Here is a 20,863-nt window from a genome sequence, read left to right on the forward strand (position 1 = left end):
ACGCAGACATTTGAAAACGGTATTCAAAGTGCAAGTTTTTGAAATCGATAGCGTCTACGTGTAAACCACAAAAACGTGAATGTGTGAAAGTGGAGACGTCATGTGCTTGCATATTACGTGTTCAGTCTATACTCACACAGTATTTCTTTACAAAGTAGGGTCGGTGTGAACAAGGATAATTTTGACATTGTCGTCTGTATGCGAGAAACGCAACAGTTTCTACTTCGCGTTTATAGTACAACGGTCAAATCTCTCTCAAAAATCTCGTTTTTCCTCTATGTGGTTATGGTAATATATTTTTTCCTACAGCTGATCTCTTCTGTGTCTGTTGTTTTTAGTTATATTAAGTTTTATTTATTAGTTTGGGTGTTTGGAGCTCTTTAGAGGGTGTTGTATCCCACAACAGTTTTTATGAGTTATCCTTTTTTCACTTCATTTTCTACTTGTTTCATTTTCTCCTGCAACCTGCAAAAGTATAACTCAATCCAAAAATGCTTCGAAATAAAATGACAAATTATCCCTTGCAACTAATCATGAATTATTAGGTGTAATATTAGAGATACAGACACATAAAAGCAGCCAGAAGGGGTTTGGTCTGTTGTGTTTATTTAAAATACATGGCAACATAATTCATTAGTACCGCTGATAATCAGTTTTCCAGCGAAGGCAGAGAATACAGTTGTCTTTTTCTTTTTTTTTAATTCTTCGCCTTTTTGACATCAAATGTAAACCACATAACACAGCAACCTGTCTGCAGTGCAAATAAGATGACGGCTAATTAGCTGTAGCGCTTCTCCAGCTTTAAACAGACAGCAGCAGCGACCTTCCCAACACTGAAAGAAACGGCATTAAAACACTCATATCAAATGCTTTAAATAAAGCTCGGCTGAATGATGATCAAATGCATGTGGAAAACGGGAAGAATATTTTTCTAAACTAAAAAAACAGACAACATAAAAAACAATGTTGGTGTGATAGTTTGATATATTTCATAATCTCATATGTACCTTGTTTCTGAAGTCTTACTGTGCACAGTAATAAAACCAAACCTTATTTATGATGGGCCTGATGACTATTTATATGGAAATATGACTGGGATTTAATGAGAAAAGAATATCAAATATTTCCTCCTAAAACTTTCCTTAAATTAAGCGGAATCCAATATGGTTTTAGAAAGACAGGAAAGATTCTGCGATAAAATACTTACAATAAGTGTCACTGTCCATTTTTCTTTTTAGCACATGAAACACTGATAAAGGGCTTCCATCAATGCATCAAAAGTTTGGGGTCAGTAAGATTTATTATTATTATTATTATTATTTTATTTTTTTAAAGAAATTAATACTTGAATTTACAGAGGATGCATTAAATTGATCAAAAGTGAAAAGTGACTTTCGCTTTCAAATAAATGCTGTCAGTCCTGAAATAAAAGTATCACGGTTTCAATAACAATATGAAGCAACTGTTTTCAACATTACTAAAAAGAAATGTTTGTTAAGCATCAAATCAGGATATTAGAATGATTTCTGAAGGATCACGTGATACTGAAGACTGGAGTAATGATGCTGAAAATTCAGCTTTGCATCAAAGGAATAAATTAAAATTGAAAATATATTAAAACAAAAAAGTTATTTTAAATAGTGAAAAAAAAGAAAAGAAAAAAAAAGACAATATTACAGTTTTTACTGTATTTTTGATCAAATAAATGCAGCACCTCAAAAACAGAAAAAAATCTTGCCAAACCCAAACTACCCCACTAATTGATAGTAATTCATTTGAACCAATTATACATTTGAGCAAATTGACTGACTTTGGTAATTCTGCCCATTTAAAACAGTTACCCCTTTTCTACGAAAATGATGCTGGAACTCGTGTCAAGACCGGTGCTCAGCTGGGGATCTGTGAATCTCTCGACTTGAGAGCCGAATAATGCCGTAAATGATTGTTACTGCATAACCTTTCCACAAGTACATCGCTGTGCTTAAAGGTGCAGGACGGAATATTGACAGCTAGCGGTTGAAATGGGTACTGCAGTCCAAATTCAAAATACTGGAGAGAAGTGTTTGCCCCGCTTCCTCCTCCTCAGACTCACACGCTCGATGGTGTTTTAAGCCCCCAATGGCTCCTTAGAGGCAGCTAACCCTACCCTCAACCTTAAACCTACCCATCCCCTCGCTGCCTGGAAGGCGCCGTTGAGGGCTTAAAACACCAAACACCGACTCACACTCGCACTGGTTGCCAGATTGAGGGCACTTCGACAATGGAAGGCAACAAGCCTTACTCTGTATATTTATCTGTGTTTTAATGAGCGTTTTAATATGCCTCTTTTTAGATGGATGCCGATGCTTTTTATGTTTTATAGAATCTGCAATCTCTGACCCAGTTTGTTTGCTGGCTTTCATGGCTGCAATACGCTGTTTTCGGGCAACTGGAAACCCGGGGTGTCGAAATGTTATTGGGTTAACTGACATTTGACTGTCTTAATGAGTGAGTCATTGAATTATTCATTGAACCAATCCGTTTAAAAAAACGATTCCTTCAGTAACGAAACACCACCACGTGTTGCACAGAGATGCAAAACAGTGCTGTGGCTTTGTTTGGAACTATATTCGTTTGAGAGAGCCAAAACAGGCAATTTTGTGTCTAAAATGTAAGTCACTTAATACTAACTTCTTGTTTATTGAACTGTTGTATAAAATCAATATCACATTTGTAATCATGCTGATATTTGGAGAAAATAAATGGCACTTTTCATGTGATATTGATGTATTTCAAATGAGAGACATGTACTCTAATGTCAGATCGCATTTCGTTAGAACAACAATTACGATATAATTGTAGACGATATATATATCGCACAACCCTCGGTATTACATTTGGTTTGAAACTTAAAAATGTATGTTCTATATAATATGAATGTGTGTAGAATAAATAAAATTCAGACTTACTATAGCCGCCATGTTATTGTCATGTGACCTACAGCGTTGTGTCGCTTCACTACCATTGACAAATCCTCTCCCGTGGCCTCATGGGATAGTAAAGATCAATTGTATGCACACTCGCCGGAAGTAGTAAGGTCATAGAATACTATGTATTCAGACATATTACTCTGTTGATGTATTGTTTTTCAGGCGTAGCAATTTTTTTTCGGTTTGAATTGAAATCTCTTGCGGAATGCAATAATGAATTGGCTGAATGTGCTTGACATTCATTTACTGTACTTGCATAGAGCTCGTTTCAGGCCTACGAGGCTGATTCGGTGGAAATGTGCTGAATGGTTCCAGACTGGGCACCGGCTCCAACACCGTCATCTTGTCGTGGAAAGGGGGAATGTATGTTGAGAAAGAAGAGAAGAAAAAAAAAAACAGCAGCACGGAAAATGCAAATTTATTAAAGATACAAAAAATAAATAAATACAAAAAGACACTAATCCAAGAAAACGGTGCCAGAATACATGACCGCAGCAGCATGCTCACGTGATTATGAAAGAAAGAATGAACGGCGCTTTCATTCGCCTGCTTGAAACAAAAGAGTGAGCTGCACTGAATCTAAAAGGTGCTTCGATAACCAATGGCGCAGGATCAACGACCACAAAAACAAAAGCAAACGAACGGAACATAAAACATCTGGGGGAAATTGTGGAAAGCGACCAACCGAAACAGAACTGCATTCACATTATTGAGTAGTTCCAGTACGGGACCGGATCGGTAATGTTCATACATGGTTTGACACAACGGAGAGTGATGCAGGTACCATCTGCAGTTGGGACCCAGTGAAACGTCCTCCACGCGGGGCGGATGGTTAGTGTTCGTCTGGACACGGGGACGGGGACAGGTAGCCGTTGGTGCCGTGAGCCCCGTTGGTCCCGTTAGTGTGGTGTTTCTGAGAGGGAGGAAGAACCTCGTCTTCATCAGAGCTGGATTCAATGTCACTGCGGTCATCCTTTGACACCTGGGAAGATTATAGAGATGCTTAAGATTACAATACACGCTATTCTTATGACAGAGTTCAAATAATAAACAAATAATTTAACTAATTGCAATGAGTCATAATTTTTGTTGTGATAGAAAATGGTAACCACCTACATTTAACAGCTATCTAAGAATAATTCCTGCCAACATGCACTACAAATGTGTGGGGTTGGTACGTTTTTTTAATGTACTTTAAATAAATCTATTATGAAAGAAGGGTCACATGATCCTTCAGAAATATACAGATTTTTTTGTGTGTGTGTGGAAACAATGGTGCATTTTTTTCACAGTTCCTTGATGAATAGAAGGTTCAAAAGAACAGCATTTATTTAAAAACAGAAATCTTTTGTAATATTTTAAATGTATTTACTGTCATTTTTGATCAATTTAATTCATCCTTGCTGAATACATGTTAAACAACCTTACTGACCCCAAACCTTTGAATGGCAGTGTATCTGAAAAATCAGAGCTTAATGCATCCATGCACAAAACAGAACACTTTTACAATGAACTACTTACATGTAAAGGATTCCATTTTCCCGCCTTTGATGTCAGCGTGTGAAGTAGAGAAGAAAGAAAAAGCAAATTTATATATAAAATGTATAAACCAAGTTTGATAGTAGATGTAACAATCTGATTTTGAAAACAACATGAAACGCAGCTCACAAGATGACCTTCAATGAGAAAAAAAGAAGGGAGGGACTTAATTTTATCAACCGCCAATTATCTGACGATTGTAACTTTATGGAAATCATCTTCCTGTTTTTGATCATCATGGGTGCCTTATTTAAAAGCTGAGGTAATTTATGTTACATCTTATACATCCACAGATAAACCACAATACTGTCCCAATAGTGTGTTAATTCTCCTTGTTTAATCAGTCAAAATGTCTATCTATGTTTTATTCAGCTACAGCGATTGCTGGATGTCTTTGTCAATATTACGGATTTCCTAGTCTCGCGTAGCCAGACCTTCAGACTGACGGCTGAAGGTCTGGAATTCATAGCAGCTTTCTTTGGCCAAGGCCCGCCCATAAGGCCGTTTGACCGACATGTCAAACAACCAATTACAGTTCGTTTCGTTCAGCGTCACGTTTCGGGGCGTGGAAATGTCCCCACAACAACAGACCGGCGTGCAACAAGTCAGTCAGCATAGAAAATCAAAGGAGAAGAAAACAAGATAGATAGGAGGGGACACACAACTAGTAAAATTGGATCTGCTGGGAATCCTTCTAAATGCTGACAAAGGGTCGGCCAGGCTTGGAAAATAATACTCTTCCCAAATCCCGTCGGCAAACAGGCTAAAATATCTCTTTTTGTCTCCACTAAGTGCCTCAAACAAAACTCCTGGACATCTCTTAAAGAGTCTATGCCGTGAACCTCGCATACTTTTGAGAATCCTACGTTTAGCTGATCTTGATAAATGCTCATTGTCACTCATGTAAACACAACAGTTTTTCTTCCGCAATCACACGTCTGCGCTTTGTTTCCCGGCGGACCGAAAATAAACGCAACACTCGCGCCCCCCGGAAATCCGATAAAATTCAACCAATCAGATGACGACTTCGACATTCCTGAAGTGTTTCCAGTTAAGTGTACCATATGCATCAGACGTTTAGCCAACGTTCCGTGGGCGTGACGTCTGAGGCTGAGACTACGGATTTCCTGGAATGTCATAAATTATATTAATCCTATGAGTCTAACTTGTGGTCTTCCTGTACGAGGGCGCCCTCCGGTGTCGAGTATGAATTAAATTACATGTGAGAGTTTAGCACTCCATAATGCTCACATTGTCCTGTTGTGGGTAAAAAAAGAAAAAAAATACTGCTCTCTAAAGATATTTGAAGTAAACATATGATAATCCCAAAGTTTTTTTATCCAAATGTGCACTGTCTGCTTGTGTTTTATGACAGATGGCAACCAGTGTTAAGGTGCAATACTGACACCTACTGTACGTTGGGATGTCAGACAAAAACTGGCGCTGGTTATCGCGGTAAAATTATGGTTATCGCCTATAACGGTATATTGCAACACCCCTAATTGACCATTCGCAAAGACCCGCCCCCTTTAGTTACTGTTGCTATGTCCGACAAGCCACGCCGCTCTCCCGCCACACCATGTTCTCACACGCAGTGAAAAATACATTGCGGAGCAGAGAGGACACTGACAACGCGATGACAGACCAGGTTACTTTTGATATGAAACAAAGTCTCACCTTTCAAATTTGGTCATTTTTAAAAGAAATTTAAACAATTAATACCGTTTTGTGGCTCTTTAATGTGTGGTGGCAGATCGCTTGTAGAGCCTCAGTTAAAGCTGCTCGTGAACCGATCATCTCTTCCTTCTTGTTAATTTATAGAATCAAATAAACATGAATGAACATAAGAAGGAATGATGTTTTAACCGCGGAAAGACGTCAGTACACTCCGTTTTTCAAGTTCAAATACCTTATCGTCAATATCGGTATATCGCGACACCCCAAATACAAATAAACTTGAATTTGATTGTCAATAGCTTTGCTAATTTAATGGCTAAACATATTCAAGCCCTTGCAATACGGGTGATGGAGGAGATGGTGTGGTTTTCTGAAGTCTCACCTTTCCTCTGGAAATGGCCCTGTAGGCGGTGCGCACTATGAGATATGACCAGAAGGTGTGCAGGGCCTGCAGCAGGACGAGCAGTGTGTTAAACACCCACCACGATGGATACGGCCCAACGATCTCCCAGCTCTCAAATACAGTAGTGTTTAAAATCCTGCAAAACACACATTTTATTACAACATCTTAGGACATTCCATTAGTTCAAGTATATTCAACAAACATGGCTTCAAAACCCAAATGTGAGATCAGTGGGAAAATATTTGGTACACAGATAGAGGACAGTCTCAACATTAACCATGGCAATTTTCAAGTCTCTAACTCAATCTCTCTAGACTAGAGCCACCAAATGTCCAAAGTTGCACTCATGTTTATGCTAATAACTTTTGAACCTTAATGGCTCAAAACAAAGTTATTTTTTCCTCTGATTCCTCGGCTCAAGACAATTCGACATTGATCCACCATGAGAATTTTTCCACCATTTAGAATTTTCTGACAAACATACTTGTGCAAACTCATCCTAGATAGTTTGTCTGATTTCCACTAAAATTGGCACAGATCATCTTTAGACCGTGCTGGCAAAAAGTTAAAGATTTTCGAAAAACCAAATCGTTCTTGAGTAACGCGTAAACTATTTTGAAGACGAGCATGCCAAAATGGACATGAGTCTGTATCTCTGCGAAGACTTGGCGTAATAAGGCCAAACTTGGTACATGTCATCACAAGCATGACCTGAGGCTACTAGCAGCGTTTTGGCACAGTGCCTCCTACTGGTCAAGAAATAAGAAAAAAAAATTTTTTTTTAATAACTTCTGAACAGTTTGCCCAAAAATCATAGAACGGATCTCTTTTGATTAAGTGCAGCATACGAGTCGAATGATATCCAATTCTCCGGTGTCAACCATTTTGGATGTCGGCCATTTTGAATTATGTCGTAAAATGCCGTATTTTACAAACGCATACGCTTATTTTTACGAAACTCGACATGTGTCATTGGCACCATGCCTTGAAGGTACTCATAAAGTTTCGAGACAGCACCATTTTGTAGTCAAAAATTACTATGAATTTTCCAAAAATCCTAATAGCTTTTAATTAATTCTGTCTATTTTAATTAATCTAGAGTGGGACTATGCCGGCAAAGAGTTTCTGATAGACAAAACCGTTTTTAAATAAAGCATTAACGAAATGAATGGCATGATGGCAAGCTGATTCTGAGGCTGTAACTGCAATGCTTTTTGGCATATTGAACCAAACTTTGTGACCACACCACATCGATTTGGTAACAGCGCCACCTCTTGGTCAAAAGTGAAAAGCAATTAAATTATATCACTAGTCGGTGAATGTATTTATGATTTTCAGCCTTTTTGACTAACATCCTTGTGTGTTATAGTGTTGTTATAGTTGATTAAAACTGAAACCAAATGTTTTTGTTAATTGAAATAAAGCCAAATAAAATGTAAATATTAGATGGTAAACTTAAACAGAAATTAGAAATGTTGCTTTGGCAACTAACTAAAATTAAATAAGTTTAAGCAGAAGTACAAAAATGTCTAAAAATAAAACAGAATAGCTTAATAGAAATATAAAAAAACAAACTAGAAACAGAAAATATAAAAATAAAATTATAAAAATTGTAATAAATTACAATTAATAAAAATGAGAAAAGCACACAAAAAAAATTAAATGAAAACTTAAACTAAAATGAAAAAATAAAAGCTAATTAAAAATATTAATAAATGACTATTAATATTAATAAATACAAAATAGTAATAAATACTACACTAGCATTTCTGAACCTTCTGGCATTCAAAAGGTAATGTAGATCTGGAAATAAACTGTTCTAGGACGTTATTGTTTTAGGACAAATTTAAATGATTAATGTTAATCAACGAAGCAATATTTCAGATTCTGCAGGACACTAGATCAAATGTAAATCAAATGAGTGATACTGATCATGCAAACTCTTTTATAAAAGGTCAGCTTTCATTGCTGCATTGTAGCACAAGATGCACGACTCTTAATCTCTAAAATAAGACTGAATCAAAATTGACATGAACAGCATATCAGTGAATACAGGGACTATGCCAGCAGCTCTGTGAAGGCCATTTCATAATCATTACTAAATGACAGTGAGGACTCTGAGGACCAGAGGCTTGGGCTGCTGCCGTCACATCCATCATCAACTCAACGGTTCCTCACGTGGAGCAGAATCTAATCGCACGCTTTGATTAGACCGTTTCTCTAATTCCATTAGAGTCACACAATCAAGTACTCAAAAGCCACAGTAGACACTTAGATGAAGTGAGTGAATAAAACAACTTTCCAGCACTAAATGATTAATGAAGAAAAAGCACAGATGACTCATTCTGAAGAAAAGAATCATGTCAAAAGAATAATGGATCTGAAAAAGTCACAGTAGTGAAACTTGTGAGACACCGATACACCTGGTATTAACATCAGCTAATTTCAGGCACAAACATGGTTCAAAACTTTATGTGATCGTATCAAACCACATTCAGAGGTGCTGAGTTGAGGTAGAAAATTTGGATATGCATCCATTGGATATGGATAATTTTATCACACTATTCTCATGCCAACATGCACATTTACGTCTTGTTTTAACCTTTTTGTGTGTGTGTGTGTGTATTTTATTGTTTTTATTACTTTTCCAATATTTCTTTTTTATGAAATCAATGTTATTATTTTATATACTATTATGTTTTTTATATTTTTTTTAACTAGATTTTTTTAAATTTCAGATTTCATTTTAATTTTAGTTTAAGTTTTAGTAATGTTGTTGTGCTTTTGTCATTTGTATTAGTTTTTTAATATTTCTATTTAGCGTTAACTTATTTTTATTTCAGTTTTAGTAATTTTAGTACTTCAACTTATTTCAGTCATTTCTAATTTTCTTTTTTTTCTTTTTTTTTTTATCCAATATTTACATTTTATTTGACTTCAGCATTATTTTAAAGAAGAAAATAATTTGAATAGTTTTAGTTTTAGTTAACAATTACAACACTGGTTAAAATTATTTCATGTGGAAATCAGCACTGCCACACATTTTTATCCATTTTTAACCAAAATCTGAAAAGTTGTCTAAAAAAACATGTTTAAATGTTAAAGCACAATGCTATTTCCTTTTGCGATAAAATGCTAATTATAGGTGTAAAAAACTAAGATCCCATCTGTTTTCTCTCATTCTGGACTCTTCCACATCTCAACACTACTGCTGTAGCCATAGTAACTATTACTTGGCAACAACACTGACTGAAGGTGTCAAAACCTGAAATAAAAACGCTGGAAAAGATGATAAAATAGAACATTTCAGATATACAGATGAGAACGAGAGGTTCTGACACATAATCAACGCACATCATATGTTACTGACAGGAGTGTCTTACCATACAGGATACACTCCCAGCCTGGAACTGATGAACACCAGGGCAAACATGATGAACAGGACGTTGCAGAGTCTCTGGCACTTGGAGTAGTTGGCCATTTTAGCAGCCTGCAAACACAAACTTGCTGCATGATTTATAATCAACATGACAGACATCTAATGCATGCAAATAGCACATCTTGCATCACCAATCTTGAATCCTGAATGTACAGTAAGACTAGATTCAGACTGCAGGTTAATGTGCCCAAATCCGATAAATTTGCTCATATGTGACTCAGATCTGTTTTTGTCATGACAGTGTGAACGGCACAAATCACATAGAATCGGATCTTTTCGATTCTGATTTGTGCCATTATGTGGTACTACACCCGATATAGTTCAGATGTTTTTCAATGCAACCTTCTGTCTGAACTGTCATATCGGAATTCATGCGACTTTTACGTCATTCTAGAGGAACATTCGTCACAACTCTGAGCTCATGGGATTTACAAAGCCGACGTTATCAAGACAGATTCGAAAGGTAGTCAGTGAAGGACAGTGATGTGTCAGAACTCATAAGTGTTACAGAGACAGCTCTACAAGCAAAACATGAGGGCTCATTTCATAAATATTTAAAAACTCTGCTCTCTTTTTTCGCATCCTCGTCTTCGTTTTTAATATTGTCTGCGCATAAATTTGCCGCCATATTATGCCAGAACGCCCACCAAACACCAGCTTACTGATGGAGAGGAGACAGTGATGAAGCCAATCAGTATATAGGGATGATTAGGAGGCTATGATGGACAGAGGCCACTGGGCAAATTTGGCCAGGATGCCGGAGTTACACCCCTACTCTTTTTCCAAAGGACATCGTGGGATTTTTAATGAAAACAGAGAGTTAGGACCTCGGATTAACGTCTCATCTGAAGGATGAGTATGGTCCAGTTCAGGACCATGATCTGTTCACACTGGAATCTAATATTGGCCACATTTAAAACAACAATGTGAATAGCTACACAAAAAAAATGGATCTGAGTGTAAGACTGGAAAAACTGGAAGAGAGGGCAACTCTCTGAGAGAACAAAGGAAATTAACATTTGAACTCACTCTTGTGCACCATTCGAGATGCAAGTCTCACCTCAGAATCATCCTAATCTACATCTCTTTCCCTCTTCCCCCATTCCTTCTCTCTCATGCTGAGATCACCAAAATTCACCCAAGAATCTATATGGTTTAATGTGAATAATTATCATACAGTATTACACAAATGTCATCCTGCTCCCAAAAGGTGTAAACTCTGAATGCAAATTCCCATTATCAGCAAATGTTTCCATGTGAAAGAAGTTTCCGTCTATATAAAGAAATGCAACAAGAGGCTCAGGGAGATTTGTAACTCAAATTAGCCGTGATGCCGAGTGTATGCAAAACACTTCACATAATGTATTTTATAATGTCAGGTTTGCATCTTCTCTTTTTATTCCAGAGCATTTGATGTTTTGTATTTATTATCTTTGAACTGATTATGAAATTGGCATTTATACATTTACCTGACATAATAAATTGTTACATTTGATTTTATTCCAACTGACTCTGAAATTGTTTTCCCAAGTAGATTAAACGGATTCGTATGTTATCACAAGTTTTGCGTCAGATTAGTGACTACTAATATTTGGCACTAATTCAATTTCAATGAATTTCTGTTTAGGGCAGCAAAAGTGCTGCTTGACTAACCTAAATCTGGGTGTGTCTTACCTCTATTTTAATTTAATGTTACTTTAGATAAGTGTACGTGGGAAACCACGGCATGGCCAATCCCAAGCTATTATAAGACAAGTAAAGTTGGTTGACATATCTGTAGTAGTGGCCATACCTCTACTGAAGTAAACGTTACTTTAATTTCAAGTGTATGCAATCACGGTGGCTATACCAAAGTATCTTTGATTGTGTAAGCGTGAATGCGACTGATCTCAGGTATATAGCAATTACCTGTTTAGTGACCGAAGCTGGTGAGATTGTGATCGTGAGACCCACGTTAAACAAGGCGTGAGGACCTCTGAGCGACATAGCTTCCTAATATGAACGGGTAAAATATAAGTTAAGAGTTAAATAGAACAATCAAATGTATTGCGAAACTATTATATAATTGACCAATAACCAATTGGCAATCTAACTTAAATTCGAGGTCGTGATAAAATGGAGTCGGATATAAAATGGAGTCAGATAAAAGCTTAAATGGAATTAAATTACTTTGCCACGCGGGAAGACAGTAACACACAGAGACCTTCACCCGTTCTGGCGGAAACCCCCATTTGGACCGATAAACGGGCTTACAATGAGCACTAAATCGGAATTGAGCACTAAGGCTTGCGGTGTGAACGTAGCCTAAGTGGTCCAGTTTGACATGCCGTATATACCAAGAGTTCTGTGGATTTATGATAGGGTTTGGTGAAGAAGAAAAAAACTAATCGAAATGTAATATATTATTTCACAAAAATCCTGACCTTGGCCGTTGGTCTTGTGTGCACAGCTATGTACATTTCATGTCACGTAACGTGTATTTATTCATCTTGATTTCTCACAACTTGTGTGCTTTTCAGGGCGAGTCGGAGTGAACTGTGCCACTAATAGAGTCTCTTGAACACAGACACACACAGAAGACCAACGGCCAAGCTCAGGATCTTCATTAAATAATGCATTCAATTTCGGTTTGTTTTTCACCGAAACCTATCCTAAACCCCAGAACACTTGGAATATACGACACGTTTCGCATCGGACCATTCTGTGATACTTTTGGATCTTTTTGAGCTTGATGTTGGTCACTGTTCACTGCCATTATATGGATGAGCGTGAGCAGGACATAAAAAAAAAAAAACAACAACATAATTTTGTGGTCCAAAAAAAGACAGAATTAGAACATTAGAACAACAGCAGAGTGAGTAAATTATGACTTAATTTTCATTCTAAGGTGACCTATCCCTTAGAAAATAGCACATGACTCATACTGACTACATTTATAGTACTTTATGGTTATTTATTTGTACTATTTGTGATTTTCCCAGAAGAAAAAATGTCAAGCAAGTCTGGAACAACATGAGCGTGTAAACAGTGAATTTTATTTATTTATTTTTTTGAGCGGACTATGCTTTTAAAAAGATCTCTCCCTATCATGTAGACCTGCCAAAAAACTTTCCAACAATAACATTTGAATCTGTAACTTTAAAATTAAAACTTTATTTACCAAGGAATTCCTGTTGCTGTAGGTGATGCCATAGATACTAATAACAATGGCCATATAATTGTGTCTTTGTTCTGTGGTTTTAATGGATGTAATAGGAAATCACCTCCAGCAGAACGTCAGCAGCGTCGTGCAGGCACATGACAAGCGTTCCCACCCGAGCCATGTTATTCACATATGAGAAGGTGATCAGAGAGATGGTGGCCACATGATGCAGGAACATCAGTAGAAAGTCCTGCAGGAAGTCACATAGAACGTGTAAATGTTTATGCACTGTAAACCTAGAAGGCAAACTTTGGGTCATTCCTAATATGTAGTACATTTTCCTGTCCTCATCATACATGTCTAAATACACTTCATAAAACATTAAACTCACAATTTGTTGGAAGTTGATGGAAGTCAAATTAGTTACTTTTTTAATCATAATATCACAATTAAGTGAACATTAAAGTGAAGAACTTTTAATTTAATTACTTAAATTTATTAACAAATATTCCAGCTGTTTCTTCATTAGTTTAATTGATTTGTTTAAAAAAAAAAAAAAAAAAAAAAATCATATTCATTTCATGTTGGCCTCCTCATGAAAGTGCTTACTGCCGATTGCTGAACTCTGACTGAGCAATGGTTGACTATCAATAGCTCTTCATTTTCAATGTGTTAAGTCATTTGATTAATTTTCTGGCCATTGTGTAGATCAAGTTAGTATTAAAATTGTTAATTTGTCTAAGCTTGCCCACAGATATTTCTGAAAGTTTGTCATACCCTTTTATGTAAACACTGTTTTTAAATTAAAATTCAAAAAATTAAATACAGATTAATGTGTAAGACTGGAAAAACTGGAAGAGAGGGCAACTCTCTGAGAGAACAGGAAATTAACATTTGAACTCTTGTGCACCATTCGAGACACAAGTCTCACCTCAGAATCATCCTAATCTACATCTCTTTCCCTCTTCCCCATTCCTTCTCTTTCATGCTGAGATCACCAAAATTCACCCAAGAATCTATATGGTTTAATGTGAATAATTATCATACAGTATTACACGTTTAGTATCATTTGAAATGTCTCAGTGCGACTGGTACAAAGGTCTCATTCCCAAAGAAGTAAACCAAAGGGTAATAAGGTGTGGAGAGTTTAGAGATAACTGGCACACAGAGGAGGGTGTGTCTTCCAGGCAAACGGCATCCTGCTCCCAAAAGGTGTAAATTCTGAATGCAAATTCCCATTATCAGCAAATGTTTCCATGTGAAAGAAGTTTCCGTCTATATAAAGAAATGCAACAAGAGGCTCAGGGCGATTTGTAACTCATATTAGCCGTGATGCCGAGTGTATGCAAAACACTTCGCATCATGTATTTTCTAATGTCAGGTTTGCATCTTCTCTCTTTATTCCAGAGCATCTGATGTTTTGTATTTATTATCTTTGAACTGATTATGAAATTGGCATGATACATTTACCTGACATAATAAATTGTAAACATTTGATTTTATTCCGACTGACTCTGAAATTGTTTTCCCAAGTAGATTAAACGGATTCGTATGTTACCACAAGTTTTGCGTCAGATTAGTGACAACTAATATTTGGCACTAATTCAAGTGTACGTGTTTTGCAAAGACAAAAGTGAATTTCCGTTTAGGGCAGCAAAAGTGCTGCTTGACTAACCTAAATCTGGATGTGTCTTATCTCTGTTTTAATTTAATGTTACTTTAGATAAGTGTATGTGGGAAACCACGGCATGGCCAATCCAAAGCTATTATAAGACAAGTAAAGTTGGTTGACTTATATCTATAGTAGTGGCCATACCTCTACTGAAGAAAACGTTACTTTAATTTCAAGTGTATGCAATCACGGTGGCTATACCAAAGTATCTTTGATTGTGTAAGCGTGAATGCGACTGATCTCATGTATATAGCAATTACCTCTGTTCAGTGACCGAAGCTGGCGAGATTGTGATCGTGAGACCCACGTTAAACAAGGCGTGAGGACCTCTGAGCAACATAGCTTCCTAATATGAACGGGTAAAATATAAGTTAAGAGTTAAATAGAACAATCAAATGTAGGCCTATTGCTAAGCTATTATATAATTGACCAATACCCAATTGGCAATCTAACTTAAATTCAAGGTCGTGATAAAATGAAGTCAGATATAAAATGGAGTCAGATAAAAGCTTAAATGGAATTAAATTACTTTGCCACGGCAAAGACAGTAACACAAAGAGACCTTCACCCGTGCTGGCGGAAACCCCCATTTGGACTGATAAACGGGCTTACAATTAAAGTTACAAAACTTAAGCACACAAGAGCGAGCGAGAGTGATTTTTCTCTTTGTATTTTGTTCTTTGATTAACAGGACAGACGGCAGCAGGTTTATTAGGATTAGATCCAATACTGTTACACAACGTGTTTTCACTCAACTATTTACATTGCAAAACTGACTGTATTTATATTAATACTAGGCAAGACGGGCATTTTGACATAATTTATTATGTATTTGTGTGTTTGTGTAGTGAGAGCGCCACTTATATAGGTCAGTGGTGTGAGCGCAAAACCTGCGGGAATGAGTAAAATTATGTGCAATACAAGCACTATTCCTCCTCAAAACCCTCGAAAACAAGATGGTTCATCTCAGGGGTTAATCCTAATAAATACAATTCTCTATTCAACCGAAGCAAATGTGTAAGTGAGTGAGGGGAGGCAGGTTTGTGTCAATTCGGAGAGAAGAGAGAGCTAGAACACGCAGCTGGTATCGGTGTATCGTTACTACAGAAAAGGAGTATTGGAACCTTTTCAGATATTTAGGCTAAGTATCGATACATATCGAAATACTGATATTTTTAACAACACTAATTGACAGCCTACGCAACTACCATTTTCAAGCCCCAGAAAGGTAGTAAAGACATCATTAAAGTAATCCATGTGACTCCAGTGGATTAACCTCAATTTTATGAAGCAACGCGAGTGCTTTGTTAAAACATAAAAACATAATTTACCACTTTATTTATAAAATATTAATCTCCAACGCACGTTCACGAAAGCGCCATGCTGCATGAGTTTTGTGTTGACGCGAGAGCAGACGTTGTTGTGTGAACGTGCATTGGGAAATTAATATTTTGTATTAATCTTGTCCTGTGAAAACTTGCGTCAATATGGATACGGTACTTTAAAACCTGTTAGCGGGCTAAATTTGTGATATCAACTTATATAGAACACAGCTTGGCTAGACATATGGCTTTGATTTTCTAGTACAGTACATTTGCTTTACAGTAAACTTCAACTTCTAAAACTTGTTTTTCAGTTTTGTTTTTTGAAGCGCTTTCTGTATTCTGTATTTTTGTTTTCTAAAGCATTCATGAATTACAAACATTTAAGTTTAGATCTATGCTCAAACAGGGGGGTGAGAGTCCAAAATGTACTGCAGAACAGGAATGACTAATTCAAGACTTTATTCACAACTTGTTCAACAAGAAATCTTGAAATTAAGCAGCTTCATATTGAAACTCATATTGGCTGCATTGTCCTCACACTCTATTCTCTCGGAGGAAATACTGTTGAAGAAAGCTGTTAAGAGGCCAGGTGTTGCATGCTCCCCTGCAGCATCATGGGATTGAACTGACTCGGCCGAGCAGGTTGATGAAGATGAAGATGAGGAGGAAGTGCAGTGGGGCGAAAAACAGAATGGAAGCATGCCAAACGAAGAGAAGGAGCACACTGGTGCAGGCGGGAATGGGGCAGAGGACGTCCTCAATGTGGGCTGAATTTTGGGCATGGAAAAAACTGAAAGGAAAGAGCAAAAGAAACAAAAACAAGATTTGCATTTTCTGAAGGAAAGAGCAAGGTATGCAAGGCAGCAAAAGGATCGAATTTGAGTTTTAGGTTGTACGTACAGTAGGTTTTTTACTGTCACAATATGTCTGCTTTATAGTCAGCTGCAGATTAAATAAATATGTCTGGTTCACTATATTTGTGGGGACTCTGCATAGACGTAATGGTTTTATACTGTACAAATTGTATATTCTCTCCCCTTACACTAACCCGACCCCTAAACAGACCCATTACAGAAAACTTTCTGCATTTTTACATTTTCAAAAAAACTCATTCTGTATGATTTTATAAGCTTGTTTCCTCATGGGGACCTCAATTTAGGTCCACGCGGAGCCACGAGTCCCTATGAGTCACTGTGCATTGTGCATGTCAAGTCCCCACTGGGATAGAAACACACACACACACAAACACACACAGTGTGTGTTAAGCAGTCCAAACTAAATGAATTGCAGAAGTTTAAAATGAAGGGTTAGCTGTTTCCACCAAACCCTAAGCAGTATGTGCTGCCTTGCAAACACTGTAAAAACAGAAAAACATGCAAACAATGAGCAGAGAAATGAGCGAGTGAGTGCATGAGTTTGACACTGAGGGTTTGTAAAGGAAAGAAGAGAAAGAAACTGTGGTTTCAAGAAGTCTTTGAGAGAAACCGTCCACCTGTTCAAACACACAGGCTGAGCATCTCCTGCGTTACACCACAAACCCAATATGGCAGCTGCGGGAGAGCTCTTTCACATCATCAACACGCGATGATTACAGAGCCTGTGGATCTCAATGAAGCTCTGAGACTGCTAAAGGCAGACTGGATTTTAGTTGTTTACATTTGCATTCATTTACATGACATTTGTTTAAGACTTGCGTTGTGTCCCAACCAGGTGTCAAGTCATTTGCCTATCCACAATGAAAGCACATATGATGTGTGGCATGGCGCAATAACAGCCAAACAGAAGATGTTTATATAAATGTTAATATAGAATTATGTGAGGATTTTGGACCAATGATTTCATGGTGGACGGGGCAACAAGAAACAAAGACCATACGACAGACAGAATGTCTAATTGAAGCTATTAGAAAAAAACAGAAAAAACGCAGATTTACATGGAAGCTTTTACTGTTCGTTGCTTTATTATAAAATCATCCTACATGCAAATGTACAATAATTTCCCAGAATTTTCCTATGAGTGATTTATAAAAGGTCCATGTGCAGAAAAAAGGTTCCTGACTTTAGGGTTGGAGCTTTTATTTAGTTAGTTGGTTAGTTAGTGTTCAAAAGATTGTTTAAAAAAGATTTTTTTCAAAAGAAGTCTCTTCTGCTCACCAAGGCTGCATTTATTTTATCTATTTATTTGATATCCGAAATACAGTAAAACATTGTGAAATATTATTAAAATTTCAAATATTTTTTATTTTATTTTTAAATATTCTAAAATGTAATTTATTCCTGTGTTGCATCATGCAAAAGCATCATTACTCCAGTCTTCAGTCACATGATCCTTCAGAAATCATTCTAATATGTTGATTTGCTGCTCAAGATTAATATCAATCTTGAAAACAGTTGTGCTGCTTAAAATATGTGGTTCTTTGATGAATAGAAAGTAAAAAGAACAGAATTTATTTGAAAAAAAAAAAATATATATTATTTTTAATATTATGTCTTTACTGACACAATTTAATGGCGTTTTTTTTATCTTACTGACACCAAACTTTTGAATGGTAGTGTATTTATTAAGAGTGCTTAATATGCCTGAGTAGTAGAGAGAGATTTTTTTTTTAGCAATATTCACAATTATTTACTTATCCTTAAATGCCAAAGCTGAAAATAAATTTGCAACAATTTAGATTGCAAAACAATATTTGAAGCAGAACTGCAATTGATCAGATAAATTATTTATCAGGCACCCACCGACTTGCTATTTTAACATGTAACAACACATTCACAAAGAAACTTAACTCAATTTGGTGTATGAATGAGGATCATGCATACTGAGCATAAATATATTTATTTTTTCATATTTAAACCCTAGGATGAATATTAGAACACAGAATTAATATTAAACACTGCAAGCTTAATCTGAAATGAAGTGGCAGCAGTTATTAGTGGTCATGCTTGAATGTTGAAAAGGAAGTTTTGCCTGTGAGCAGCAGAGGAAACCAGACCCACACGTCTCTGCTAATAAACCCAGCACAAGCCTTCTCATGAGAAACTCAAACCACTGAAGCAGACACGTCTAACCAAAACCACACGTACCTTTCTTCTGATGTCCGTGAACTGCGAGAAGAGCAGCGACAGATAGAAGGACAGCTCCAGTATGTAGTAGTAGTGCAAATCCACGGTTAACGGCTACAAAAGTCATACACAACATCGTCAATGCAACACAAGACCACATTTGCAGTGGCCCTAATGAGGATTTTAACACATCACAGCAGAGATTCCCAAACCTTTTTTATCCGGTGAAAAATATTTCAATTTTAACAACACATAAGCATATTGGTTAATGGTCACATGACATGCAGGTAAATAAAATATTTAATCTTAAAAAAAAAATACATTTACATTTCATTTAATAAAAAAATAATATATTTTTCTTTTAAAATAATGTCATATGTCAATGTGATTCATGTTTGTGAATCCTAGTTTGGCATTAAAAATGAAAGAATGGCATTATTTGAATATATTTGACTACAATGTTAAAGGGTTAATTCACCCAAAAATGATAATTCTGTCATTAATTACTCACCCTCATGCCGTTTCAAACCCGTAAGACACAAATGAAGGTATTTTTAATGAAATCTGAGAGATTTCTGTCCCTCCATTGACAGCTACGCAACTACAACTTTCAAGCTCCAGAAAGGTAGTAAAGACATCATGAAAGTAAACCATGTGACTCCAGTGGACTTGCTGGCCCAGAAAAGTTATTAAAGAGATCGTTAATATAGTCCAAGTGACTACAGTGGCTCAATCTTAAGTATATCAAGCGACGAAAATACTTTTTGTGCGCAAAAACAAACAAAAATAACGACTTTATTCCACTATTCATTTCCTTCTCTCTGGGCCTCTAGTTGGTTCACGTAGTGTTTTTGTGCTGCGCGTCTGTGTTACACGTCACCACGTAGGCTCACAATTGGCCGACGCTGGTCATGTGTGTGATGCGTGTTGACGTGCAACACAGCGCAAAAACACTACGAGGCCCAGAGAGAAGGAAATGAATAGTGGAATAAAGTCGTTATTTTTAGTTGTTTTTGCGCACAAAAAGTATTCTCGTCGCTTGATATACTTAAGATTAAGCCACTGTAGTCACTTGGACTATATTAACGATCTCTTTAATAACTTTTCTGGGCCAGCAAGTTTCGGTCACCTAGCAGCCTATGGAGAAGTGATCCAGCACTCAGATTTCATCAAAAATATCTTAATTTATGTTCCGAAGATGAACGAAGGTCTTACGGGGTTGGAACAACATGAGGGTGAGTAATTACTGACAGAATTTTCATTTTTGGGTGAACTAACCCTTTAATACCAGGTGTAAACAGGACCTAAGATTCAGAGAAGGTGGAATATGGTCATAAAAAACCAAACTATGAAAAAAAGTAAAAAAATAAAAAAATAAAACTTAGCTGGTGGATCTCAAGAGAAATAAATATGATAGTGTGACCAAACCCTTTAATAATTAAGATTGATATAACAAACAGTATAAGTGTACCTGATAGGGGTAATTGTACCAGCACTCTCGGGTGTTCCACAGCCACGGGGTCTTTAAAATCAAACACAGAGAGACAAATGATCTCCAGAGCTTTTTACGAAAGACACAAGATAATTTCTTTTGAAAGAGCTTTTGAATTCTGCTGTTTACATCAAAGCTTAGAA

General features: G+C 36.7%; 1 protein-coding gene across 1 annotated transcript in view; it reads right to left on the reverse strand.

Annotated features, from left to right (window-relative positions):
* Nucleotides 1–3,371: 3,371 nt before the first annotated feature.
* Nucleotides 3,372–20,863, reverse strand: part of cers6 (ceramide synthase 6) — a 44,074-nt gene continuing 26,582 nt past the window's right edge. Inside the window, exons 5-11 of the mRNA XM_084121827.1 lie at nucleotides 20,700–20,750; nucleotides 19,250–19,342; nucleotides 13,291–13,419; nucleotides 9,972–10,078; nucleotides 6,568–6,724; nucleotides 4,491–4,514; nucleotides 3,372–3,951 (exon numbers count right to left, since the gene is read on the reverse strand). Of these exons, the coding sequence (XP_083977953.1) occupies nucleotides 3,802–3,951; nucleotides 4,491–4,514; nucleotides 6,568–6,724; nucleotides 9,972–10,078; nucleotides 13,291–13,419; nucleotides 19,250–19,342; nucleotides 20,700–20,750 (711 nt within the window). The 3' untranslated portion in view covers nucleotides 3,372–3,801. The remainder of the gene's footprint in view (nucleotides 3,952–4,490; nucleotides 4,515–6,567; nucleotides 6,725–9,971; nucleotides 10,079–13,290; nucleotides 13,420–19,249; nucleotides 19,343–20,699; nucleotides 20,751–20,863) is intronic.

This window comes from Abramis brama (assembly GCF_963993115.1).
Source record: "Abramis brama genome assembly, chromosome: 8".
Classification (NCBI taxonomy): domain Eukaryota; kingdom Metazoa; phylum Chordata; class Actinopteri; order Cypriniformes; family Leuciscidae; genus Abramis; species Abramis brama.